The sequence below is a fragment of the Muscardinus avellanarius genome (genome assembly GCF_963383645.1).
Source record: "Muscardinus avellanarius genome assembly, chromosome: 16".
Classification (NCBI taxonomy): domain Eukaryota; kingdom Metazoa; phylum Chordata; class Mammalia; order Rodentia; family Gliridae; genus Muscardinus; species Muscardinus avellanarius.
Window position 1 is genome coordinate 11,862,679 of NC_137802.1, and position 25,601 is coordinate 11,888,279.

Below are 25,601 nucleotides of genomic sequence, written 5' to 3' on the forward strand. Positions count from 1 at the left end.
CCATGTTTTGTGAGCAGCCATTACCATTATTCTGTGGGCAAGAATCTCTTCCTCATCAACAGGGTGAAGAGATACTGTTTGAAATGTTCATAAAGACCAGAAGCAAAAAATAAGACACTGGGAGTGAAGTGTGCTGACGCATGCCTGTAGTCATCCCGGTACTTGAGAGGCTGTGACAGGAGGATTGCACGATGAAGGCCAGCAGCAAGTTGTAACTTAGTGAGACCCTGTTTCCGCAAAAGAACTGGGGGTAGGTATGTCTTGAAGGTAGAATTCCTCTAGTTCTTTAATATCCAGTACTAAAAAGTAGATAGATAGATAGATAGAGAGATAGATAGATAGATACATACATACATAGACGAACAGACAGATGGCCAAGGGAGATTAAAAAAAAAGATCATCTGTTCATGAGGGGGGCTCCCATTAAAAACACAAGCAAGGTTGAGGATCTTGAAAGCATTTTTAGGGTGAAAATTAGCAGATTCTTATCACCCAACACAGTAGATTTTTGGGGACCCATTCCCAAATCTAGAGATGGACACAGAACCACATCTGTGCCAGTGAGAATCAGCTTACAGTCTCTCGTCTAAACTTTTCAGGGACGATTCGCCTCCTCTTTTCTTGTCTTCTGGAGCTTTGGGGCGGTCATCTCGCTCCCTGATGGAACCTTGGAATAAAATCACTATGGAGGAGAGAGGATTTGCAGAGGCAGAAAGACCAAATCCCAGAGAACCTGGGACCCGATTGTGAGTCCCTGAATCAAGCCGCTCCTGAAGCGTTTGAGCTGGTTCCAATTAAGTATCACCAGCCGCCTATCAAGTTGTCTGTTATAACTCATGAGGTAACTCTGTTGGGGTTAAAATCATACAACTAATGAGATAGGAACACTAGAAAGACAAGGAATGTAACGTTTGAAAGAGATAAAAAGGCAGGGACCAATTAAACAATGGAAAAACAGAGATCTGTGGATGTACAGGTTCTGGGCACCATCAGTGAGCCCTGGCAGGTTCTGCACATGACCAGGGAGTGAGTCCTAGTAGTTGTGAAACAGGATATATAGACCCAGCACATTATATTCCAGAGGACAGACCTTGCCTGATCTTTCTGAAAACATTGATTTGAGAAATTATAATCTGTGAATAAAAAAATACATATATTTTTAAAAAGTCACAAACGAAGCTTTATCACATTTCATGTTGAAGAAAGACACTTGAGATCCAGGATGCAGCTGTGTCTGATGAGGAGAAAGTCACACTTCAAGTTTCTTTTCTCTCTTTTTTTTTTTTTTTTGTGTGTGTGTGTGTGTGTGGTATTGGGGATGGAACCCGGGGGCGGGGCATTCTACCTCTGAGTTACACCCCCAGCCCTATTTTTTTTTTTTTTTTTTTTGCAGGTCTGGGGATTCGACCTCCGAGATATATCCTCTGCCATGTTTTGATTCTTTATTTTTGAAACAGGGTCTCACTAAGTTGCAGAGAACCTCAGTTAAGTAGCTGAGGCTGTCCACAAACAGCGATCATCCTGTCTCAGCCTTCTGAATGCTGGGATTACAAGCATGAGCAACCATGCCCAGCCCCAGTCCTAATTTTTCTTTCTTTCTCTCTCTTTTTTTTTTTTTTTTTTTGGTGGTACTGGGGTTCCTGGAAACCCTTCTACCTCTGGGCTACACTCCCAGACCTATTTTATATATTTATTTGAAAACAGGGTCTCTTAAACCAGCGAGGCTGGCTTGGAACCTGCGCGATCCTCCTGTCTCTGCCTCCCAAGCGCGGGGATTACAAGCGTGTACCACCACGCTCGGCCCCAGTCCTATTTTTGATTCTTTATTTTGAAAGAGGGTCTCACTGAGTTGCAAAGGACCTCACTAAGTAGCTGAGGCTGGCTACAAACCGCAATCCTCCTGTCTCCAGGCGTGGTGGTAAACACCACGCCTGGCCACACTGCAGATTTTTGGATAGGGATGGAGGAGCGGTGAGGAGGAGCAGGTGGAATACCCATCTTCTCTCCAGGCTCACAGGAAGTAGAGCAGTGGGGGGGGGGATACAGCCAAGCCCTCTGGGAAGGGCCCCTCTGGGCTAAGCCAGGTACAGGAGGATCTCTCAGAGAAGTGAGCAGGATTGTAAGTGGGATGGCTAGGGGCGGTGCTCTTTACGGGACACACTCTATCCCCTGCGTCCTAAAAATATTAAGAGTAATTCTCATCACAACTCCATGAGACAGCAGCATGGCCCCAGTGGAGTGGCCGTTCCTACCGACACCCCGATGTCCACCACGACAGACCAGGAATCGAACACAGGTCGGTCTGACTCGGAATCCCTCACTCCCTCTCCAAAACATTGAAATTCTAAAAGGCAGCCGAGTCTCCAAACCCTAGCAGAGAGGGTCTGGCAGCCGCGCGAATCCAGTGTTGGCGGGAGGCAGGAAGGAGCCAGGGACCAGGAAAGCTTGTTACTAAATTCGGTGCCTTCCTCCTTCAAAAGGTTCTCGGTGGCCTTTTCTTTATTGTCTCATCCCAGGGCAATGAGACGCAAATAATGCTGAAATTATAGCTTTGTCTCCCTGTCAACACCTCCAATACACACACACACACACACACACACACACACACTCTCTCTCTCTCTCTCTCTCTCTCTCTCTCTCTCATTCTCTCTCTCTCTCTCTCTCTCATTCTCTCTCTCTCTCTCTCTCTCTCTCTCTCTCTCTCTCTCTCTCTCTCTCTCTCTGCTCCTGCAGGAAGACTCTCAGCTGGGGTTGGGGTTTTTTTGGCTTTAGTGGCTCTGAGTGGGGAGGTAGAGGCAAAGGGAACCAGGGAGTCAGAGGACAAGCTGAGCCACAGGCACTGAGAGAGGAGGAGGGCCAGGAGGAGAGCAGGCAGAGGCTCAGCGGACGGAGGGGAGCACAGGTTTTTGGGGTGTGGAACAGGTGTCAATGGGAGAACAGAGAGTTGCATGAACTTGGTACTCCCGTTACCGGCTTGGAGAAATGCAAGTAAAGGACCTGAAGTGGTTTTAAAAGAAATTATTTTATTTGAATTTTAAGTCGGTAACACAGGTTCATAGCACACAAGTTTTGAAGGTCCACGGTCTATTAAAGTGAAAACCGAATCTTCTACCTACCCACTCCCTCCAGACTGTGGATTGTTTTGTGAAAGAGAATCCTTCCTCTCTTCTTCCAGTTCTCTCTCTCTCTCTCTCTCTCTCTCTCTCTCTCTCTCTCTCTCTCTCTTTCTCTTTACTCTTTCTTTCCTTCCTTTTCTTTCTTTCTCCCTTTTCTTCCTTCCTTCCTTTTCTTTCTTTCTTTCTCTTTCCCTTTTCTTCCTTCCTTTTCTTTCTCCCTTTCTTTCTTCCTTCCTTTTCTTTCTTTCTCTTTCCCTCTTTCTCTTCTTTTCTTCTTCCCTCTCTTCCTCATTCCTTTCCCTTTTTAACAGAAATAGTAGCATACTATTCATATAATTATGCACCTGTTTAAAAATTATATTAAGTCGCAATATTTCTCACAATAGCCAAAGGATGAAAGCAAAGCAGACAGCCAGGATGGGTGAACAGAGCAACTGTGTTCCAGCTATACCATGAGATGTCATGCAGCTTTGAGAAAGGAGAAAAATCCTATCATATATGACGGTAGAGATAGAACTTGGGAGCATCAGGAAAAAATGAGATGTCAGTCACGCAGAAACAGATACTGCATAATTCCGCCCATGAGGTGCCTAGAGTATGAAATTCGTGGAGACAGGCAGTAGAATGGTGTTTTTCGGGGACATGAGGAGCTATTTGGGGTAAGCAGAAGAGTTATCAGTCATGCCTGGTTAGGGATCTTGGGGATCTATTTCAACCGGGTGATGTGCTTGACAATTTGGAAATTGTTGGAATAACTTTTTTCTCTGTGGGCTTTTTAATATTTTTACCAAAATTAAAAACATTATCTTAAGGGGTGTCCCATATCAATCATTCTTTTTAACAGCTCCCCAATATATATTTCACTGTATAGATGGACCATAACTGATTCACCCTGTCTGCCAAAGAGAAATATTCAGTTTGCTTCCAATCCCTTTCTATGCAACAAGAAAATGTTATTTTATTTATTTATTTTTTTTGGCATGCTACCTCTGAGCTAAATCTGCCCCCCCCCCTTTATTTTGGTGGTACTGGGGTTCCTGGAAACCTTTCTACCTCTGGGCTACACTCCCAGACCTATTTTTATATTTTTTATTTGGAAACAGGGTCTCTTAAGCCAGCGAGGCTGGCTTCAAACCTGCGCGATCCTCCTGTCTCCGCCTCCCAAGCGCAGGGATTACAAGGGTGCGCCACCACGCCCGGCTAAAGCCCACCTTTCTTTATTTTTCGTTTTAGAACAGGGTCTCACCAAGCTGCTCAGGATCTTGCTAAGTTGCTGAGGCTGGCCTCTCACCTGTGATCCTCCCATCTCAGCTTCCCACATACTGGGATTAAAGGGATGAAACGCCAAATTCTCAAATGATAGAGGATTTAATTTATATTAAGTGCACTCTTGCTTGTTGCAGTACACTTCCTCAGCCACTGCGCTGCTCTGAGCTGGGCCCACCATCTGCACGTACACCAGATGTGTCCTGTCTCTGAACCTTGGTTCAGTCTGTCCTCACACCTTGAAGGCACCTTGTGCTCTCCGCAGCCTGGTCCTTCCCCCGGTTGAGCATCTCCCGTGCTCAAGGCCACGTGTGTATCTCAGATCATATGATGCTTGGGTCTCTTCACGGAACCTATTTCCATTTCTATCATTATGAGACTTGATCCAGGCTCAGACATCTATGGGGATGGCAGTCAGACAACATGTGGTGCCAAGACTGTTCCCTTGTTAAAATGTGAAAATACTTCTATGCCGAGCTCTAATCTAGCCTGCCCCTTGCCTAGAATTCTCTCTCTCCACAGCCTCAGAATAAGGCAACTGAAGAACCAACCCAGGGATTGTCTCCAGCATGGGGGTCAACTTTTTGGGAAACCCTAACCTACAAAGTCCTAACAGTTGTATGTATGTATGTATGTATGTATGTATGTATGTATTGCGGTACTAGGGATGGAACCCAGGGGCATTCTACCTCTGAGCCACACCCCAAGCCCTAGTTTTTATTCTTTATTTTGAAACAGGGTCTAAGTTGTGGATGGCCTCAGTAAATAGCTGAGGCTGGTTGTGAACCCATGATCCTCCTGTCTCAGCCTCACCAAGTACTGGGATTATAAGCGTGCACCACCACACTCGGCTAGTTTTAAATATTTTGAATATATGATCTAAAGTGTTTTGACTCTTTAAAATAAGCATTTAAGTCGAGGGTGATGGTGCATGCCTATAATCCCAGTACTCAGAAGGCTGAGACTGGAGGATCGCAGGTTTGAAACCAGCCTCAGCAACCACAGTAAGATTCAGCAAACTAGTGAGATCCTGTTTCCAAACGAAAAATAAAAAGGATTGGGGGTGTAGCTCATAGGTAGAATGTTCCTGGGTTGAATCTCTAGCACCACAAAAAAACAAAAAGCAAGCATTTTATATATGGAAATTTTTCTGTTTCCTTGGTATTCCTCGTAGCACCTAACCAGTACTCTATACATACTTATTCCACAGTCTGCAGGACCCAGGGCATCCGCCTCTCGAAGCCCACGTGCCTGAGCAGCAGAGAAGTTTACTCCCATCCTAGAAGCTCTAAGTGGCCCACACATCTTTCTAGGGCACCTCCCTGAAGTTTCCTGCACACCCAAGGCCTCCTCTACGTCGCCACCAAAGAACTGGGCAATCCACACCCCGTGCTTCCTCCCAAGCCCTTCCAAATGCATCCTGGGCATTCAAAAGGATGCTCAACTTCGGTGGCCACGGGGATAACTCTTAGTAAAAGGTCATGTGATGAAGAAGCCAGATGCAAATCAAACCCAAAACCTCTCCCTAAACTCCTTTGCAGACGTAAGCACTGCTTATTCCACATCCCACCCCGCTGATCCACCCCCCCCCACACACACCCCGCGCCTGTCCTCAGCCCCTCCCAGTTCACAGAAGGAAAAGTTTAAGAACGCTGATTCTAAAAGTGGTCAGGACCTGGCAACTCTTTAGAACTTAGCTTCCCCTAGACTTTGGTTTGAACCCCGACCTGACCCTTCCCATTTTCTCTCTCGGTCTGCCCTCCACTCTTCCTTTAGCCCACCCATCCTGGGCACGCCTCAGATGTCTCCTCCTTTCCACTCCCACTGGGGCCATGCCCCAACCCCATCCAATTTTCTTCCAGACTCCAGACCTGGCCTGCGCTCCCGCCCCCGCCGATGACTCCGCCCCTTGCCCCTCCCACAAGCCCGCCCCTCATCAGGCCCCGCCTCCTCCCCTCCCCCCACTCAGCTCCAGCCGGCGCGGGGCCACCCACCCACCCTCACCTCGGAGAACAGCGCGGCCAGGTGCTCCAGAGGCGCGGCGGGCAGGTCCCCGCACAGCACTGCGCCACGGAGGCTGCTGGGCCCTGGAGGCTCAGGCCCGGTGCGCAGGAAAAACAGCCCTTTGGCGCGAAGCTGGCCGGACTCGGGTCCCGCCTCCAGCCCCGGCCGCACCGCCAAGCCCCCGGGCCCGGGCCGCACCACCAGCATCGGCCGCGGCCCCTCCGCAGCATCGCGGCCCAGGAAGGCCTGGAGCAGCTGCTCCGCCTCGGCGGTCCTCGCGCAGCGCTCCCAGGCGCCCGCCGCCGGCCGCAGGCTCCGGGCCACGCAGGCCCCCAGGAGACGCAGCCTCGGGTCGGCGCCGGCTTCCCGGTCCGCGTCCTCCGCGGCGAGCGCGGCCGGCTCCTCAGCGCTCGGCATCACGCGCGGCCTGGGGCTGCATCGGTTTCCCTGGCGACGGGGACGCGGCCAGGACTTCCCGCCTCTGCTCCCCTCCTATTGGGCGCGAGGCTCCTGGCCCCGCCTCTCCTAGGCAAATAAGGTAGGCGGGGATAGCGGGCACTGGCGGGGTTGCGTCGTTGTTGCTAGGAAACCAGCCGAGCCTCCTACATAGCAGAGGGTTGGATGGGTGAAGGAAGAGGGCCTTGGTTTGTTGTTGCGGTGCGTGGAGAGCAGGTCAAGATATCAATGCTGTTAAGGATCCTTTTGGCTAAGATCAGATTAATTTTTTCAAATGTCTTCAGACACATCTCTCTATCCTAAATGTGTAATTAAAAAAAAAAACACCATAATGCCAAATGATAAAGTATGGGTAAGGAAATCCAGTGAATTTTTAGAATGTCTTTTTCACGATGACAGCTTAAATACTTTGGAACAGAACTGTTCCATGGAACTTTCTGCGAGAATGGAGCTGCTTTGAATTTGTGCTAGACACTGGTAAACTTAGCATGACCCTCATCAATTTAGCGAAAACTTCTGTTTCAAAAAAAAAAAAAAAGTGTGTAGAATCTCCTGGGCTCAATTCCCAGTACCAAAAAAGGACACATGTGGCTAGTTATTAGATTGGACAGCTTAGACTCAAAAGTTCAGTATGAATGACTATTTTTGTTGTACTGGAAGTTGAATCCAGAAGCCTTCTTACCTCCAAGCTATTTTTAAATTTTATTTTGAAACAGGGTCTTGCTAGTTTGATTAGTCTCACTACTTACAGAGCCTGTCCTTAAACTTGTAATCCTCTTGTCTCATCCTCACAAGTACTGATTTACAGTCATGCGCCACCACACCCTGCTATCAATTACCCTCTAAGCTTTTTTTTTTTTTTTTTTTGGTAGTACTGTGGTTCCTGGAAACCCTTCTACCTCCGGGTTACACTCCCAGACCTAATATATATATATATATATATATATATATATATATTTTTTTTTTTTTTTTTTTTTTTTTTTAAATAGGGTCTCTTAAGCCAGGGCGGCTGGCTTCAAACCTGCGCCATCCTCCTGTCTCAGCCTCCCAAGCGCGGGATTACAAGCCTGAGCCACCATGCCCGGCCTAAGATTTTTTTTTTTTTTTAATGTCTTGCTTTGCTCAGGTTCCAGACTTGTGCTTCTTCTTCCAAAAGGACTGCCATGTTCTGAGATCCCCTTGAGTTCTTCCTAAATGCAGCAAAGCCCTTGTAAATATGCAAGATGCTCAGAGCCTCCTCATGATGCATTCCATCTAGAATTTATCTTCAAAAGAGGATATAATAGCCGGGGGTGGTGGCGCACGCTTGTGATCTCAGCATTTGGGAGGCGAGACAGGAAGGTCTTGGTTTGCGGCCAGCCTCAGCCACTACTTAGGTCCTTTGCAACTCAATGAGACCCTGTTACAAAATAAAGAATAAAAAAAATAGGGCTGGGGGCGTGGCATGGGTGTAGAATGCCCCTGGGTTCCATCCCCAGTACCACAAAAAAGGGGGAGGATATAATGTGCAAAGCATGGCCTGACCTCAGAGAGTTGCGTGAGTCTGATGAGTCCTTCATGATCTGGATCAGCAGCTTGGCCTTTTATATGAATGGAAGGTGGGGATGCGTGGGTGCCAAGGAAGGGGACTGGTACGTCAGCCTGTGACCTAGGGGTCTGCCAGGAGGTCCCCTCTGCCCCTCCACACTGGCTTCTAGTCTTTTTCCAGGGACTTCTGAGTTTCTGGGTAAAATGAATGTTTATAACGGGCTTCCAAGGAATCTCAACAGAATGGCACTTAACAAAAGCAGCTTGGCTAACAAGAGCCCTTCAACAAAACACTGGTGGGTGTCTGGAAAGTGAAAAGACTGATTTCATAATAACGGGATCACGGGAGTTTCTGTGACGAGGAAGATGCTTAACGTTAGAAAACGGGTCTTTGTTTCTGGAAAGAGTGCTGATTAAGCAATGAGCGGACCAGTTTTGAGGAGCGGGACCAAGTAGGGGCGCTAAAATGATTTTGAAGATGGATTTGATAACTGACATTTCAGAAAGCATCAGGGAAAATAGAAATGTCAGATCTTCATATATATGTGTGTATACACACACACACACATACACACACACACAATTTTTTGTGCTTGCTTTTTGTTGGCCTAGGGAGACATCATTATCATTTGGATCTTAGCTCCTCTTCAGTGTATCAATCCTGCTCATGTTTTAGGTACAGCGTGAATATGGGGACCATTCATTTCCGGTGAACCCTTCAAATAAAACTTTTGCCACCTCCACTTTTGTCCTTCATCTCCTCTGTCCTCTTGCCCCAACCTGCATAAAAATAGAAGCAAAGAATTCCACAAAGATGTCTTGGAACTGTCTGAGGTGAGAGGCTTCTGGACACTTCAATCCCAGGTTTGATTTTTGGTTTTCTTCGTAAGTCACCTTCTCTCCATCATGGGAGATAATTTCTTTGGGAAGGGGCATCTCTAGAGTCTTTTTTGAAAACACTATTTTTCTTTTTTTTTTTTTTTTTTTTTTTTTTTGCAGGTCTGGGGATGGAACCCAGAGGCATTTGACCTCCGAGCTACAAAGCCTGCCCAATTTTTTATTCTTTATTTTGAAACGGGGTCTCGCTGAGTTGCAGAGGGCCTCACTAAGTAGCTGAGGGTGTCTGCGAACCATGATCCTCTGGTCTCAGCCTCCCGAATGCTGGGATTACAAGCGCGCACCACCACGCCCGGCTTATTATTTTTCTTTATATGGAAGAGTTATAAGCAAACAGAAAGTGTATCCATTATGCATTGCTGTGTCACAGATGACGCCCAAACTCAGCAGTTTAAAACAGCAATAAATATATATCTCATGTGGATTATGGTGGCTGAGGAATTATGGCGGCTCAGGGTCTCTGGTGATGTTGCTGGAAGGATATTAGTCATCATGGACTGCATCATCTGAAGGTTTGATGGGCTTGGTATCACCACGTAGATGATGAAGCACTTACCTGGCTTCTTAGCACGTGACGCTCTCCAGAGAGCATTTAAGGGTGTCCTCAGAGACCAAGTGATCTAAGACATCAAAAGACCAAAGCTGTAAGTTCTCCTATGACTGAGTCTTGGAAGTCACACACTCTCATTTCTGACCTAATCCTATAAGCTATTGGTTTGTCCTATTCAGTGAGGAAGGAGACTGTAAGATAATACCAGGGACAAGGGTCATGGGGGTGCGTGCTTCTGGAGGCTGGTTACCACAAAAGGGCATTAAGGAAAGTGCTGAATTTTTATAAGATGTTCAGATTGAATAATTTTAGTTTTCTTTATTTTTTTGCGGTACTGGGGATGGAACCCAGGGACGTTGTGCCTCCGAGCCACACACCTAGCCCTATTTTTTAGTCTTTTTATAATATTTATTTATTTATTGTGGTACTGGGGTTCCTGGAAACCCTTCTACCTCCGGGCTACACTCCCAGACCTATTTTTATATTTTTATTTGGAAACATGGTCTCTTAAGCCAGAGAGGCTGGCTTCAAGCCTGCTCGATCCTCCTATCTCCGCTTCCCAAGTGCGGGGATTACAAGCGTGCACCACCACACCCTGCTTAGTCTTTTTATTTTTGAAACAGTCTCACTGAGTTGCAGAGGGCCTAAGTAGCTGAGGCTGTCCCTGAACCCCAATCCTCCGGTCTCTGCCTCCCAAATGCTGGTATTACAAGCATGCACCACCACACCCAGCAGTGACTTCCATTTTTAAAATTAAAAATTTCAACTTGATTCCAGGAGCACAATGTTTTTTTTTAATAATCAAGTGTTCTTTGCTTGATACGGCTCTGCAATTCCTGCTCGAGACTTTCAGTAATGACCTCTTTAAATTATGGGTAGTCACTGTTTAAATTATTGTAGCTTTATAAAGTTTGAAATCAGAAAATGTACATCTTCTAGCTTTGTTCTTTTTCGAGATTGTTTTGGGTATTTAGAGTTCATATTTCATGTTAGGATATATTTTTTTCTGAAAAAAATTCATAATAGTTTCACCTTAAAAAAAAGAAAAAAATATCCTCTGATAAGAAAGAAAGCAAAAAGAAATATTGAAATGTTATCTCTAAGTGATCAAAACCTTGATATCAGACAAAAGTATCTGTTATGTGAGATTATCATTGTTAATTTTGGAAAAAGTGCTATAATATTAGATGTCAACCACTAAGCCAAGCATGGGAAGGAGGGATGGGGAGGGAATGAGGTGGGGATTGGATAGGGGCTAACTGGGCGATGTGTGCATGTATGTCTACACAAGTTTTTTTTTCTAATCCCATTATGATGTATGAATACAGTGCACCAATAAAAAATTTAAAAAAATAAATTATGGGTAGTCACCAGTAACAAGAAGGTTGCTCACGCAAGCAAGCGATAGAAATTTTTTAACGCCTTTTACAAGTCTTCAAACATTATCAGTTGTTGTTATAGATACAGAATGTCACAGCTCTTTCTTTTCTTCCTTGACAAGTGTTAGGTTGATATTTCTTATGACGCTGCTAATGAATACTGCATCTAAATCGCCCTTCCTATACCAAATATTTTCATATCACAATGAGACGCTAACTCATAGAGCACCGGGCATTATTAGAAGTGACTCCCTGATCTCTCTTGCATGCTCCTGAATAAAGACACCAGACACAAATGGGTGGTATCGCTGGATATACGTGTGGAAGGAACGTTCAGGCTACCTGTGACTCTATCCAGGAGGCATGCATAAGAATATTAATGGTTGCCTCGGTCGTCATAAAATGGCGTGAAGCAAGCCGAGTGTCTGTCAACAGTAAAAGGGATAAATAAGTTATGTCATGTATGATTCATGGGATTAAATAGCACACAACAGTGAGATGGATGAACTAAGTCATGCGCATCAATATAGATGAGCCTTAAAAGCAGAATGCTGACGAGCGGAGGTGAGGTGTAGAGAGTGCATTATGCTGTATTTATGAGAAGTTGGAGCTCAGGATGAAGGCAACGATATTTTGTTAGAGGAATGTACATCGGCAGCAATCTAAAGATAAGCAGGGGAGCTGGGTGTGGCGGCACATACCTGGAATCCACTTTGGGGAGGCTGAGAAAGGAGGATCCCAGGTTTTGAGGCCAGTGTGCAGTCGCTTAAACTAAAAAAAAAAAAATTAGGGCTCAGGTATAACTCAGAGTTAGAATTTCTCAGGCTTCAATCTCTAATACTGCACAAAAAAAAAAAAAAGGAAGGAAGGAAGGGAGAAAGGGAGGGTAAAGATTTTACAAAATACAGTTTTTTGATAATTTTTCAGGGGCTCAAAGAAGCATGATCTGGAAAGGGACACAAAAACCTTTAACATTTCTAGTGCTATTTTATTTTTCAGTCTGGCTTATGGGTCTTCATTTTTTATTTTTATTTTTTTGTGGTACTGGGGTTCCTGGAAGCCCTTCTACCTCCGGGCTACACTCCCAGACCTATTTTTTACATTTTCATTTTGGAAACAGGGTCTCCTAAGCCAGCGCGCGGCTGGCTTTGAACCTGCGCGATCTTCCTGTCTCTGCCTCCCAAGCGCGGGGATTACAAGCGTGCGCCACCACGCCCGGCCAATGGGTCTTCATTTCTATCATTCTTCTCAAATTGTACTCACCTATTATGTACTTCCTTTTTGTAGATCTGATAGAACACAATCAGAAACAGAAAAGGAGCCGGGCGTGGTGGCACACGCTTGTAATCCCCGCGCTTGGGAGGCGGAGACAGGAGGATCGCGCAGGTTCGAAGCCAGGCTCGCTGGCTTAAGAGACCCTGTTTCCAAATAAAAATATAAAATAGGTCTGGGAGTGTAGCCCGGAGAAGGGTTTCCAGGAACCCCAGTACCACCAAAAAAAAACAAACAAACAAACAAAAAAAAACAGAAAAGCAAAACTTCGTGTACTCTGGAAGTTGGGAGGAAATCTATCCCAGTTATTGAAAGCAAATGTATTATTACTCATTTAAATGCTCATAAATCAGTATGTTTCGGAAATTATACTCAAATATTTTGAAAATTAATTTGCATATGTAAGTCTATACTGGCAATGTCTTTGTCATCAAATCTTACTTTAATTCTTGGCTCTGTCCTACCCTGTTGATTCCTGATTCTGCCAAGTGCCCCTTGTTTTCATCCCTCCTGTGTGACTCCTTCTTCTCATTCTCTTTGACCTTTTCTGAATCTATTCCTGTGTTGACCAGGCCCCTGTCTCACACCCTCTAGTCTTCTCACCTTAAAATCAATTCTTTCAGCCTCACATAATGGTGCACAATTTGTAATCCCAGTACTTGGAAGGAGAGCACAGGTTCGAGGCCAGCCTCAGCCACTTAGGCCCTCAGCAATATAGTAAGACTCAGTTTCAGAATAAAAAATAAATTGGGGCTGGGGGTGCAGCTCAGAGGTAGAATGCCCCTGGGTTCAATCTCTAGTACCACAAAAGAGGGGAAAAAAAAAAAAACAACACATATTCACCCAACGTCAGCAATGCTTCCCTTTATGCTAATGGCTTCTACACTCTTACTACCAACTCACAACTGGGTCGATATCATCTTTTATGGTAATAGCTGTTTTTTCCCCTCAGTTCCATATAAAGATTTCCCCATTGCTTTCTGGAACTTCGTGGTTAAGAGAAGTCTGAAGCCAGCTTGATCTTTGTGCTTCTGTAGGTAACATGTTGATACTACTGGAACATTTAAGGAATTCTTTTTCTTTTCCTCTTTATATTTTTGTGATTAAAAACCTGTTTTAGGATAGAGCTAAAGACCCATTGAATCAGCTTTTGCCTGCAATTATAGGAGCCCACGCTTTTCTCATAATGACAGAAGGAAAAAGTATGCTATATAGAGTTTGGGGTTGTCACTTTCTGGTCTGGTTTTCTGGTCATGCCAAGGATAGAATGTGCTTGCAATTACAAGTTGGAGAATACATTATTTTATTTTATTTTATTTTGGTGGTACTGGGGGTGGAATCCAGAGGCTTTTCTACCTTAGGGCTATACTCCCAGACCTATTTATAATTTATTTGGAAACAGGGTCTCACTAAGTTGCTGAGAGCCTCACTAAGTAGCTGAGGCTGGCTTCGGACCTGTGCGATCCTCCTGTCTCAGCCTCCCAAGCGCGGGGATGACAAGCGTGCGCCGCCACGCCCGGCTCTGGGGAATACATTTTGAGATACTAATTGAGGCATTTCATTCCTGTGTGTTTTGATGCTATCCAATGATGGTGTTTTACCCGTTGGATTAGCAACATTTAACACCTCAGAGGAGTGTGAATACCGCCTAGAACAGTCCATTGACTCTGAAAGGATTTTAAATACACAGCAGAGACAAGAACTAGAAAAGCTGTGCTCTTTATTTTCTTATATTGTATTATTTATTTTCTTATATTGTAGTAGCCAAGCACTTAGAGAGAGACAAGATTTATACTGTTGTGCTTTATTTTGTCACTGGGGATTGAACCCAGGGGTATTCTACCTCTGAACCATACTCCCAGCTCTTTTTAATTTTGTGTGTGTGTGTGTGTGTGTGTGTGTGTGTGTGTGTGTGGTAGTGAGGGTGGAACCCAGGGGCTTTCTACCTCTGGGCCATACTCCCAGACCTATTTTCTATTTTATTTGGAAACAGGGTCTCACTAAGTTGCTGAGAGCCTCACTAAGTAGCTGAGGCTGGCTGCGAACCTGCGTGATCCTCCTGTCTCAGCCTCCCAAGCGCGGGAATCACAAGCACGCGCCATCACGCCCAGCTTGAATATATATTTTTTAACGGGGTCCAGCTAAACTGGTGAGGATCTCACTAAGTTGCTGAGGTTGGCCTTGAACCTCCAATTCTGTGTCAGCCTCCCAAGTGCTGGGATTACAGATGTGTGCCACCGTGCCCACATTGCTGTTTCTTTTTTAATTCTGAGAGTTTGGCTTTGAATATACAGGAGCCAGAGATTTGAATGTATTTGCTAAAACACAGATAAATAGAAAGCCACGACACTAAAGATAAGGGATTTCTCCGGGGTGGGAGAGAGGCTGGGAGATAGAGAATTTCTTGGATCTGGTTGCACAATTTTGGATGTTTTCAGGCAGATCCAGGGAAGAAATCGAGATGATAGTGACTATATAAATATAAGATATCAAGATTCAAGAGAAGGGGAAACCCGAGCTCTCCTTCCCAGGAAAGTCTTGGAAAACTGCAGGTGAAGACCATATGCAACTCGGTCCCTGGTGTAGGGTCACAGAGGGAGACGGACCAGAAGGCTGCCTGATGTTCCCAACCCCTGTCGTGGTGCAGGGATAGGAGCTGATGGTCTTTATCTTTGTAGTTAGGAGGAGGATGATAAAACTATATAGAAGGCTAACGTGGAATTAATCTGAGAAGGACGCAGTAAAGCTACCTGCATTACCTCGAGACCTTCATGGTTGACAGTACATGGTTAAAAAGGCTCTATAGGATGGCTTCTGTCTCATCCAGGATGAAGGTGAGATGCAGACTGCATCCCCTTGTCCTGATGGTTGGGAGATTATATATATATATATATGGGGTGTGTGTGTGTGTGTGTGTGTGTGTGTGTGTGTGTGTGTATGCCATCCAGGAACATACAACCCTCAATCCTTCAGAGAATAGAATAAAAGGAAATAATTCTATTGATGTCATGGGAGAAAGGTGGATTCCATGAAGGGTCTGGAGGAAATCTCACTGGGGGAGAAGGGAACACATCTCAGGATCCGTGGGGTCCCTGGCTTATCTGAAGAAAAAGAACTTCAGTGTGAGCCAGTCAGAGGCATAAACAGATTTATTTAGGAAAACAAGAAATACACATTCAAAGGGGGGCATTGCAGGCCATTGCTAGAACGAGAGATCTTTTGGGGGCACATGGCTCTTTTCTTAATAGGAGATTTTCTTGAGAGGTGGGTAGGAGGAGGCCAGTGCAATAGTCACGAGATAACTTAGGGAGTTTTAGTCATCAGTACGTCTTTGTCCTTCAGGATCTTCTCAGTAGGTAGCTCTTTCATGTAGGTCATTCAGGGGCCCTAACAATGCTCCAGGAGATGGTTCTTTTGTTTAAAATTTCACAAGTGGGATGTCTAACAGTGCCCAAGGAAGTGGCTCTTGTGTGTGACTTCTGTCCTCTAACCAACAGATATCTCCCCTGCTTAGCTATTCCTCGGTTAGAAGATTAATAGTTCAAGGTGTTTTCCAAGAGAGTGAATTTCCAATATGGTACTAGAAACCTTTCCAGATCTTTCATGTGGTCTCTTCTGTCTGATTCAGAAATACCTCTTTAAGGAGAGTCAGCAGTGCTCAGAGTAATTGGTCAAGACTCGTGAGTTCATCAGAAATTTGAGACTAACGGGCCTATTTGAGGAGTAAGGGGATTGGGGGACTCTGCCAGTTTTCCATGTCAAAGTTACATTGTCCTTGTTCTTCCTTGACATCTCCTTGCTACCTTTGCCTTTTATTTCCTTTATCCTATCTTAAACACACTAGAGACATCAGAGGCAATCACATTACCTTAAATTGGCAAACCGTGCTTCTTAGCACTTGGTGGATATAGGGCTGTATCAGTCTAGGTTTGGTCCCTGTGGTGCCTTGCCTAGGCAAGGGAAAGGGGTAAAGAGAGAGACACCAGTTATGTAAGGGAAACCTGCGAGCACAGGATGACGGTCAGTGCTACTCCGATTGTTAAAACACGAAAAAAATCAGTAAAGAAAAAATCAGAGCTTGCAGGAGCTGGGGAGTGAAGGTCAGGTGTCGCTGAACATCAGCGCGCAGTACTAGAGTGGGCAGAACATCCTGGGCCCATGGCAGCATCCGTGCTTAGAGCCACAGAGTGACCGCCCTTGGACTGATCTTCAGAAGCATATGTCCATGACAACCACAAAGAGGGAGTTCGTGGAGGTGGTCTGCAAAAACATCCTCCAGGGCGAATGGCCAGAAAAGTCATAGATGTGCCTTAAATCAATGAGTCAATCCATGCATCCATGCATCCATCCATCTATGCATCCATCCATCCATCTCTCCATCCATCCATTCATCCATCCATCCATCCATCCCATCCATCCTTCTCTCCTTCCTTCCCTCTCTCCTTCCTTCCTCCCTTCCTCTCTTCTTTCTCTCTACTGGAAATTAAACCCAGGGGTATTATACTTTTGAGCTATATCCCAACCCTTTTAATTTTGATGATGATGATGATGATGATGATGATGTTGATGATGATGATTATTATTATTTGGTACTGGGGATTGAACCCAGAGACATTCTATCTCTAAGCTACATTCCCAGCCCAATTTCTTTATTTCTTATTTGGATACAGAGTCTCACTAGGTTGCTGAGAGCCTCGCTAAATTGACGAGGTTGGCACTGAACCTGGGATCCTCCTTTCTCAGCTTCACAAGTACTGGGATTATAAACATGCACCACCATGCCTGGCCCAGCTTGTTTTCTTTATATTTGAAATAATATTCTCTACGTTGCTAAGAGTCTCACTGAGTTGCTGAGGCTGGCTTCAAACCTGTGATCTTCTTGCCTCAGATTCTCAAATCCTGGGATTACAGGCATGTGCCATCATGCCTGGCTTAAATTTAAATTTCAGATAAATAAATACATTTTTATTCATTTACATTTTTATATGTCCCAAATCTTGCAGAGTGAGCAGTAAAACTGGACAGGCGTAGACAAAAACATTTTTATCTTAAGTCCAAATTTCAGTGGGTGTCCAGTGCATTTGTTCATAAAGTCTGGCAGTCCTACCCATGCATACCAACCCCGCTTTCATCTCCTCCTTCCAAATCTCATGAGAATTTTGCTCCATGAAAAGCTGGCATGAAGAACTGTCTAGGAAAGGAGACGCCGGTGAATATAGTTCCCTGCCTCAGAAGGAAAAGGTGCTGATACCAGACGGATAGCAGATGAGTTAGAATACGTGATTGTATGGCAGAATCCAGCTGGGTGGGTTAAACCACAGGCATGTGTGTACGTTTACCTTCTGGAGCCCCAACACCTACCATCAAAGTGGCATCAGGTTTAATGTCTTCCAAGACCTCAATTCTTTGATTAACAGACGGCTGCCTTCTCTCTGTGTCTCTACACAATCTTTCTTCTCTGTACACACTTCACTGGTGTCTCTCTGTGTGTCCAAATTTCCTTTGCGTGTAGGAATTAGTCAATTTAGAACTCACATTAAAGACTTCATTTAAACATAATGACCTTTTTATTTTATTTTATTTTATTGCAGTACTAGGGATGGAAACCAGGGGCATTGTACCTCCAAGCTACACCCCCCCAACCCTATTTTTTTGGTCTTTTAAATTTTGAAACAGGGTCTCACTGAGTTGCAAAGAACCTCACTAAGTAGCGAAGGACGTCCATGAACCACAATCCTCCCATCTCAGCCTCCCAAATGCTGGGATTACAAGTGTGCGCCATCATGCCTGGCTTCATAGTTATCCTTTTTGAAGGTGCTATTTCTAATAGTCTCCTTTTGAGGTACTTGAGTTAGGAGTTCAGTGTGGGGTATTGCAAAGCTGCTGAGGCTGGCCTCAAAGCTTCCTGTCCTCCTGTCTCAGCCTCCTAGGTACTGGGATTACAAGTGTGTGCCTCCTTGAACCTCGCATAATTCTGCTCTTAATTGAGATCTTCACGAGGGAACTTTAAATATAGGAAAATTACAACATATTGTGGAAACATTGCTACCTGAATGGGAGCAAATAAAGGGCTCTTAATTCAAGGTTTTTCTCTGCAAGGGATTCTGCCACCATCACTTGAATCTGGGAACACATTCAAAGATAAGCAGAGGACTTGGAACAAGTTTTAGTAGAAGAAAGAAAAGACTTCAGGTGTGCCTTGATTGGAGGCTGTCAGCATGGGGAAGCAGGGAGAAGGCTCATGAAATTCAGGCATCCTGTCTGAGTATCTGGGGCTGGTCTGGCTTTCTCCAATTAATCTCTACAAGTAAGGCAAAAATTAGAGAAGCTGGCAATTATTAATCCAGACCTGGCCATTTGAGGTCCATCTATAAAGTGATTATTATGTGACTTCCTGGACTGGCTACTGCAGACTGTGATATATATAAACATAAAATAGGGTAAGTGTGTATTTTTAAATAGTTTGACAATTATCCATTTGTATCGTCTTTCAAGCTGCAACTCACTTTTTTTTTTTTTTTTTTTTTTTTTTTTTAGTACTGATAATTGAACCCAGGGACATTCTATCTCCAAGCCCTAACTAACCCCCAGCCCTTTTCTATTTTTTTTTTTTTATTTTAAGCAGGGTCTCGCAAAGTTGCTAAGTTACTTTAAACCTGTAATCCTCCTGTCTCAGCCTCCCAAGTACTAGGATTATAGGCATGTACCACCATACCCAGCTATCTCTCATTTTTTATAATCTGAATTTTGTAACTATGGAAAATGTACCTTCTCTAGGTATTGATACCCTCTGCTATTCATTTACCAGAGCCCAATCTATATTTAATTTTTTTGTGGTTGTTTCTTTTTTTTTTTCTAGGAATGAGGACTGAGACCCCAGGTACTCATGTATGCTAGGCAGACACTCTCCCACTGAGTTGTTGTTGTTGTTGTTATTATTATTATTATTATTATTATTATTATTATTATTTTGCAGTACTGGGGATGAAACCCAGGGGCATTCTACCTCTGAGCTACATCCCCAGCCCTATTTTTTTTATTTTTTATTTTGAAACAGGGTCTCCCTGAGTTGCAAAGGGTCTCCCTAGATAGCGGAGGGTGTCTGCGAACCATGATCCTCCTGTCTCAACCTCCCAAATGCTGGGATTACAAGCGTGTGCCACCTGACATGGAGCAATTTTTTGAGACAGGGTCTCACTAAGTTGCCCAGACTGGCCTTGAACGTTGGCTCCTCCTGCCTCAGCCTCTGGTACACTCGCCGTATAAGATCGAGGAGGCTAGAATGCACTTAAGTTAAACTGGAGGATAGAGGGGTGAAATATCACTTTGGCTCTTACACTGAGCACCCGTGATTAAAATCAGTGTCAGCAAATTCAACCCACCGCTTGTTACCGCAAATAGAGTTCTATTAGAATACGACCATGCCCATTAATTTATGTATTGTCTACACTAAAAGCACAGAGTCGAACAGTTGTAACTATATAGAGACTAGATGTCCCCAAAGCCTAAAACATCTATTATCTGACTCTTTACAGAAAAGAGATTGTAGATTAGCAACGGCTAAATCTTTTGACTGGTGAAGACTCAATACCAGAAGGTTTCATTAAGTAATACTCAGGACGTATTTTGCTATAAAACACAAATCCATATATACTCTTCTTCTCAACTATTCACTATGGTTTTTATTTTGGGTTTTTTTTTTTTTTGGTTGTTGTTTAGGAAACCACCTCTACCTCCCGAAGTCCCTTCTATCCCTCCCTGCATCCCAAGTATGTCTGATGAGCCTCGGCCCCGTCTCTATGCGTGAAGCTCTGACTTGGCTAAGCTCTTATAGTGCCCCGTCCTTAGTCATCCAGGTAGTGATGGCCAGGTGATCTCTGCCACGCAGCATGAGACCTGAGCTTTGGTTTGACCACTTTTTTGGGGGAAAGCTTTCTCTTTTCCAGTTGACTGGAACCTAGGGGGACGAAAGGCAAAACTAATTCTTGGCTCCATGAGGCAGAACTTTGTGGAAATGGAGCCAGTGTGCTGAATTGGGGTGGAGAGTTGGAGAAGAGAAAGGAATTGTTGCTGATTTCCTTCCTCCCTCCCTCCCTCCCTCCCTCCCTCCCTCCCTCCCTCTTTCTTTCTTTCTTTCTTTCTTTCTTTCTTTCTTTCTTTCTTTCTTTCTTTCTTTTTTCTTCCTTTCCTTTCCTTTCCTTTCCTTTCCTTTCCTTTCCTTTCCTTTCCTTTCCTTTCCTTTCCTTCTGTGGTACTGAGAATAGAACCCAGGGGCATTCTACCTCTGAGCTACACCCCCAGCTCTATTTTTTATTCTTTATTTTGAAGCAGGGCCTCGCTGAGTTGCAAAGGGCCTCACTAAGTAGCTGAGACAGGCCACAAACCTAGATCCTCCTGTCTCAGCCTCCCAAGTGCTAGGATTACAAGCGTGCGCCACCACGCCCGGCTGCCGACATCTCTGAACTCTAGATTCAGCGTGGACATTGGACCAGCCAAGGTATTCCCCTTCTCAAGATGCCAGCTTCACTTGTGTTTACTGTACCTCTTCAACGTGACTCCTAATTGATGCAGGTGGTAAGTAAAGGGAAGTCTTAAGATGCTTATTGATGCCCGGGCATGGTGGCGCATGCCTGTGATCCCAGTATTTGAAAGACTGAGATAGATGATCCCGGGTTCAAGGCCAGCCTTGGCAACTTAGCGGGGCCCTCAGCAACCTAGTGAGACCTTGTTTCCAAAAACAAGTTTAAAGAAGGGATGGTGGTGTGTCTTGGGGGGGTAGAATATCCCTGGGTCCAACCCCAGTCCAAAAAAAAAAAAAAAAGCCTATTGATAAGAGAGAAGGAATTCATTCAGGAGACAATTGAGAGAAAAAAATAAAAGGAGATGCTGCCTGCTGCAATCCCTTAGGAGTAGACCTTCAGTTGCTTTGCTTAACATAGGACGACTCTGATCACAGCCACAGCTCTTGGTTTGCACACTGTGTCTGAATGAAGGCAATAAACCAGAAGTTAATACAGGCAGATTTCTCTTGTGTTTACTCAGTGTTCAGTGTCTGATTCCCAGAAGGATGAAAGAAATACTTACTTAATTAAAAGTACAAAACAATAACGATCCTCGCTTGCTCTTCACTATCCTTGCCTTGCAGAAAGATGCTAGGAAGAGTCGGTGGGACTATTTTGAAAAATGGGTTCCACAGACTACTTAGTTCTAATCATCTGTAGAGTGTAGCTGGACATTTTTTTTAAACCCCAAGATATGAATGGGAAGAGCAAGGAGTGCTGCATAAAAACAAAAACAAACAAAAAACTTGGCTCTTTAGTGATTGTGAGGAGTCGGGGTTTGGGGGTAAATTTTGGTTCTTAACTTGGCTCTCTTGATTTGAAGAAAATTATACAGGCTAAGCCTGTCCTGCTCAAGGGCTGGGCGGGTGGTTCTCAAGGAATCAATCCTGGGAGGCCGTAGCAGCAGCAGTAGCCCCTGGGAACCTATTAGCAATGAGAATCCTTGGTCTCCAACTTCCATCAACTGAAAAGGAAACTCCATGAATGGATCATCAGCAGAGGCAGACCCAAGGAGGTTCAAAGAAGGGGCCATCAACTCAGGACAAGTAGGATTCTTGACAAATATCACACACAAAAATTTGAGGACATCTCAGGTGGAGGCACAAGTAAGCATCTATTTTAAAAAGCAAGGATTATCTTGATTAATGAGGGTCTACATCTGAACATGTGTAAAATTATGAATAAGACATGGTTAACCTGGACAACCATTGGTGGGAGGGGGGAAGGGAAAACGGGGCGGGGGGGGGAGAGGGCACCAAATATAGTTTAAATGTATACTATTTATGTTCAATAAAAAATGATAAAAGAAAAAAAGAGCAAGGATTATACACTTGAAGGGAAAGAGAGCGATAGAGAATGTGCTATCTTGAGAATGAGAAGATATGGATTGCTCTGGATTTGCTCTGGATTTCAGAAACTTAGGGGGCTAAACTAGCAGGGGAGTCAGAGTGGAGTTTCATGTAAGTTTCCCTTGGGTGCTACTTTCTGCAGGCAAGGACCTGGGTGCACAGATGCAGGCTGGGTTACTCATGGGTTGCTTGTTTCGCATTCCAGCAGTTCAAGGGCATTTCCTGCATGCCAGTGGTTCATGGGTGTGTCTCTTTTGGGACTCAGTATCCCTCCTGTCTCAGGTTTCAGCCAATATATTTTTGCAGAAGATGTCCAGGTAATTCTGATGCATGCTGGAGTTTGGGAATCCGGGTGGAATGTCGACTGGCTTTCTCTTTGTAGGCCTCTGTGGCTGGGATAACAGAAGTCTTCCAAACCTCTGAGCTCACTGTCCATACGGGGCTTAGATTTATCCAAGTCAGCAATACTGCCCATGACAGGAAAGATCTGAAACCTGAGGGACTTGTGTAGAAATAAAGACTGCCCAGATGAGAACCAGCAAGGCTGTTTAGAGTAAGCCACTGCAGGGGAGTATTTGCAAGCACGTGTGTTTGTCAGACACTCGAAGGCAGGTGGGAGAGTGGGAAAGATCTATGGTGCACTAGAAGGACTTTCTCAGGTGTGTTTTTACTGGAGGTTGTTGTCATGGAGAAGCTGGAGGTAGGCTCACTAGAAGTGGGGCATCCCTGTGATTGGTCAGAAGTATATATTCGATTTTATCTAGTTAGTCTTGAGTTGGGAAGATGGGGCAGAAATTATGGAAACTGTCAATTAATGACTCTGCTGTTTAATTTATGTTCACCCAACTAGGTTACAGGCCAGTTGCATGGGTAGCTGGTAAAGTGTTATTTCTGGGTGAGTCTCCCAAGGGTGTTTCCAGCGATTGGTGTGGGAATGGGTGGACTGATTATGTAAATCAAATATCCCTCCCCAGCGTGGATGGGCATCATCAAAGCAATGAGCCACTAAACACAACAAAAAGGCGGAGGACGCTGGGATATTGATATTCTGCCTTCAGCGCCCTAGAGTTCAGCCCTTTAGACCCAGACTGGGATCCATACTGTCTACTCTGCAGTTTTCAGACCTGTGCCTTCATGGGAGTTTTCTTTCTGTGGAAAATTCCAACTAATACGGGACAAGAATATGAGGGCTTCGCCTGCTCCGTCCCCTTCTGGGACCTGTGGTAATAAAGCAAGTAGGGGCACATATATGTGGATATTTAGGATGGGAGAATGGGAATATCTGTAAAGGAAATTCCAGGCAATATTTATAGGGTTGTAGGGTTCTCACAGTTATGAGTGGGCAGGATGGAGGGCTCTGAGAAAGCATGCCTGACAGATGGGGACCCTACGTTGGATTGTATGTTGTGGGTGCAGGAGCCAGCAGGACTTGAATTTTCCCCTAGGTAGAATTACCCAAGAAGTAAGTGGAATCGTGAGCTTTATTGAACAATTGATACTTTTGTAGAAAACTCTTAAAACACTTGGATTTTTTCCCCAGTGATGTAACTAGAAAAAAAATTATTATTTCCATGTCTTGTGTTTTGAAATCTGAGCAAACATATCATTTCTATAGAGTTTCTCTGTTGACAGTTTATTGAGGACTTACATGCACTTGGCATGATTCTCAGCACCATTAAAATTATTCCACCATTAATGACCTTATAAGAGAGGTGTTATTAGCACGCCCAATTTACGGATCAACAGAGGCCCAGAGGTTAAGTGGCTGCCAAATATAATTCAGCTGGCAAGAGCTGTCATTGGCAAGATGATTCCCCGCTCTATGTTTTTAAATGCTTGGCTGTAATGTCTGTATTTGGGGAAAATATGGGTAAAGGGATCATTTCTCACCCAAGAGGCAGGATTCATGGGCCTTAGTGTGAGGTGTCTGCCGTGGTCACTGTCTCTTAAATACAGCACAAGCCAGAGAAAGTCTGAGAGATGGTTGGAAGTGTAAGAGTTGGGAAGTCCAGATAGATCATCTAGATTTGGAGATGTGGTGGGAGAGGTGCCTGTTCTATATTCATGGGGATTCTTGCTCACAAGACATGGTGTGTTTATTTGTGTGTGTGTGTGTGTGTGTGTGTGTGTGTGTGTGTGTGGTACTGGGGTTCCTGGAAACCCTTCTACCTCCGGGCTACACTCCCAGACCTATTTTTATATTTTTATTTGGAAACAGGGTCTCCTAAGCCAGAGAAGCTGGATTCAAACCTGCGCGATCCTCCTGTCTCCGCCTCCCAAGCCGCGGGTATTACAAGAGTGCACCACCACGCCTGGCATGTGTTTATGTTTTTAGACATCACCAAAGAGGAATTAGAAGGCAAATATATATTTTTAAAGCTTCATTAGGAATAATTAACGTACAACAAGTGCACTGTTTAATAGATTTTAACGTGATCACACACCCATGAGGTTGTATACATAATCAAGATAGCAAAGCTATATCACTTTGTCCATCCTCAGTCCTCCTGCCCCCAGAAACACTGACCTATTTTCTGTCTCTTTAGATTGTTTATATACTGTAAAAACAGGATTAAGCAGTATGTGCTAGGTGCTGGCTTTTTTCACTTAGCGTAATTATTTTGCGATTTATTCATGTCGTAGTGTGTATCAAAAGCCCGTTCCTCTTTATTGTTGAGTGGTATGCGATTATAAAGATTTACCACGCTACACTTATCTGTTGGCTGACAAACATTTGGGTCGTTTCCAGCTTAGGGGCTATTAGAAGTTTGCACAGAGAAGTTTTCACGTGGACTTGTGCGCTCATTCTCCTGGTGAGCACTGGAGTAGAATGGGTAATTTGATAGAGACGTGTGCTTCTCTTTAAGGAAAATCTGTCCCAGCATATTCCAAAGTGGTCATTTCATCTTACATTCCTGCCAGCAGTGAAGAAGAGTCCTAGTTCCTTTATGTCTTTGCCAACTGTTGCTATGGTTAACCCTTTTCATTGTTACCACTGTAAAGACGTGTCAGACTACCTCACTGTGCTTTTTATTTCTATTTCTTGAATGATGAAATGATGTTCAATATATTTTCATGTTCTCCTAGGGCATGCATGCATCTTCTTTTATACAGAATCTATTCAAATATGTTGCCTCTGTTGGGGGGAGAAGGCCAGGCTATTTGATTTATTTACTTGGAGAATTGTTTGTATATTCTGGAAACAAGTCCTTTTTCAGATATAT

General features: G+C 44.4%; 1 protein-coding gene across 1 annotated transcript in view; it reads right to left on the minus strand.

The window, feature by feature from the left end:
* Positions 1 to 6,803, minus strand: part of DNAH9 (dynein axonemal heavy chain 9) — a gene marked incomplete at both ends in the record, with an annotated part of 402,526 nt that extends 395,723 nt beyond the window's left edge. Inside the window, one exon of the mRNA XM_080712788.1 lies at positions 6,387 to 6,803. Within this exon, the coding sequence (XP_080568914.1) occupies positions 6,387 to 6,803 (417 nt within the window). The remainder of the gene's footprint in view (positions 1 to 6,386) is intronic.
* Positions 6,804 to 25,601: the final 18,798 nt, after the last annotated feature.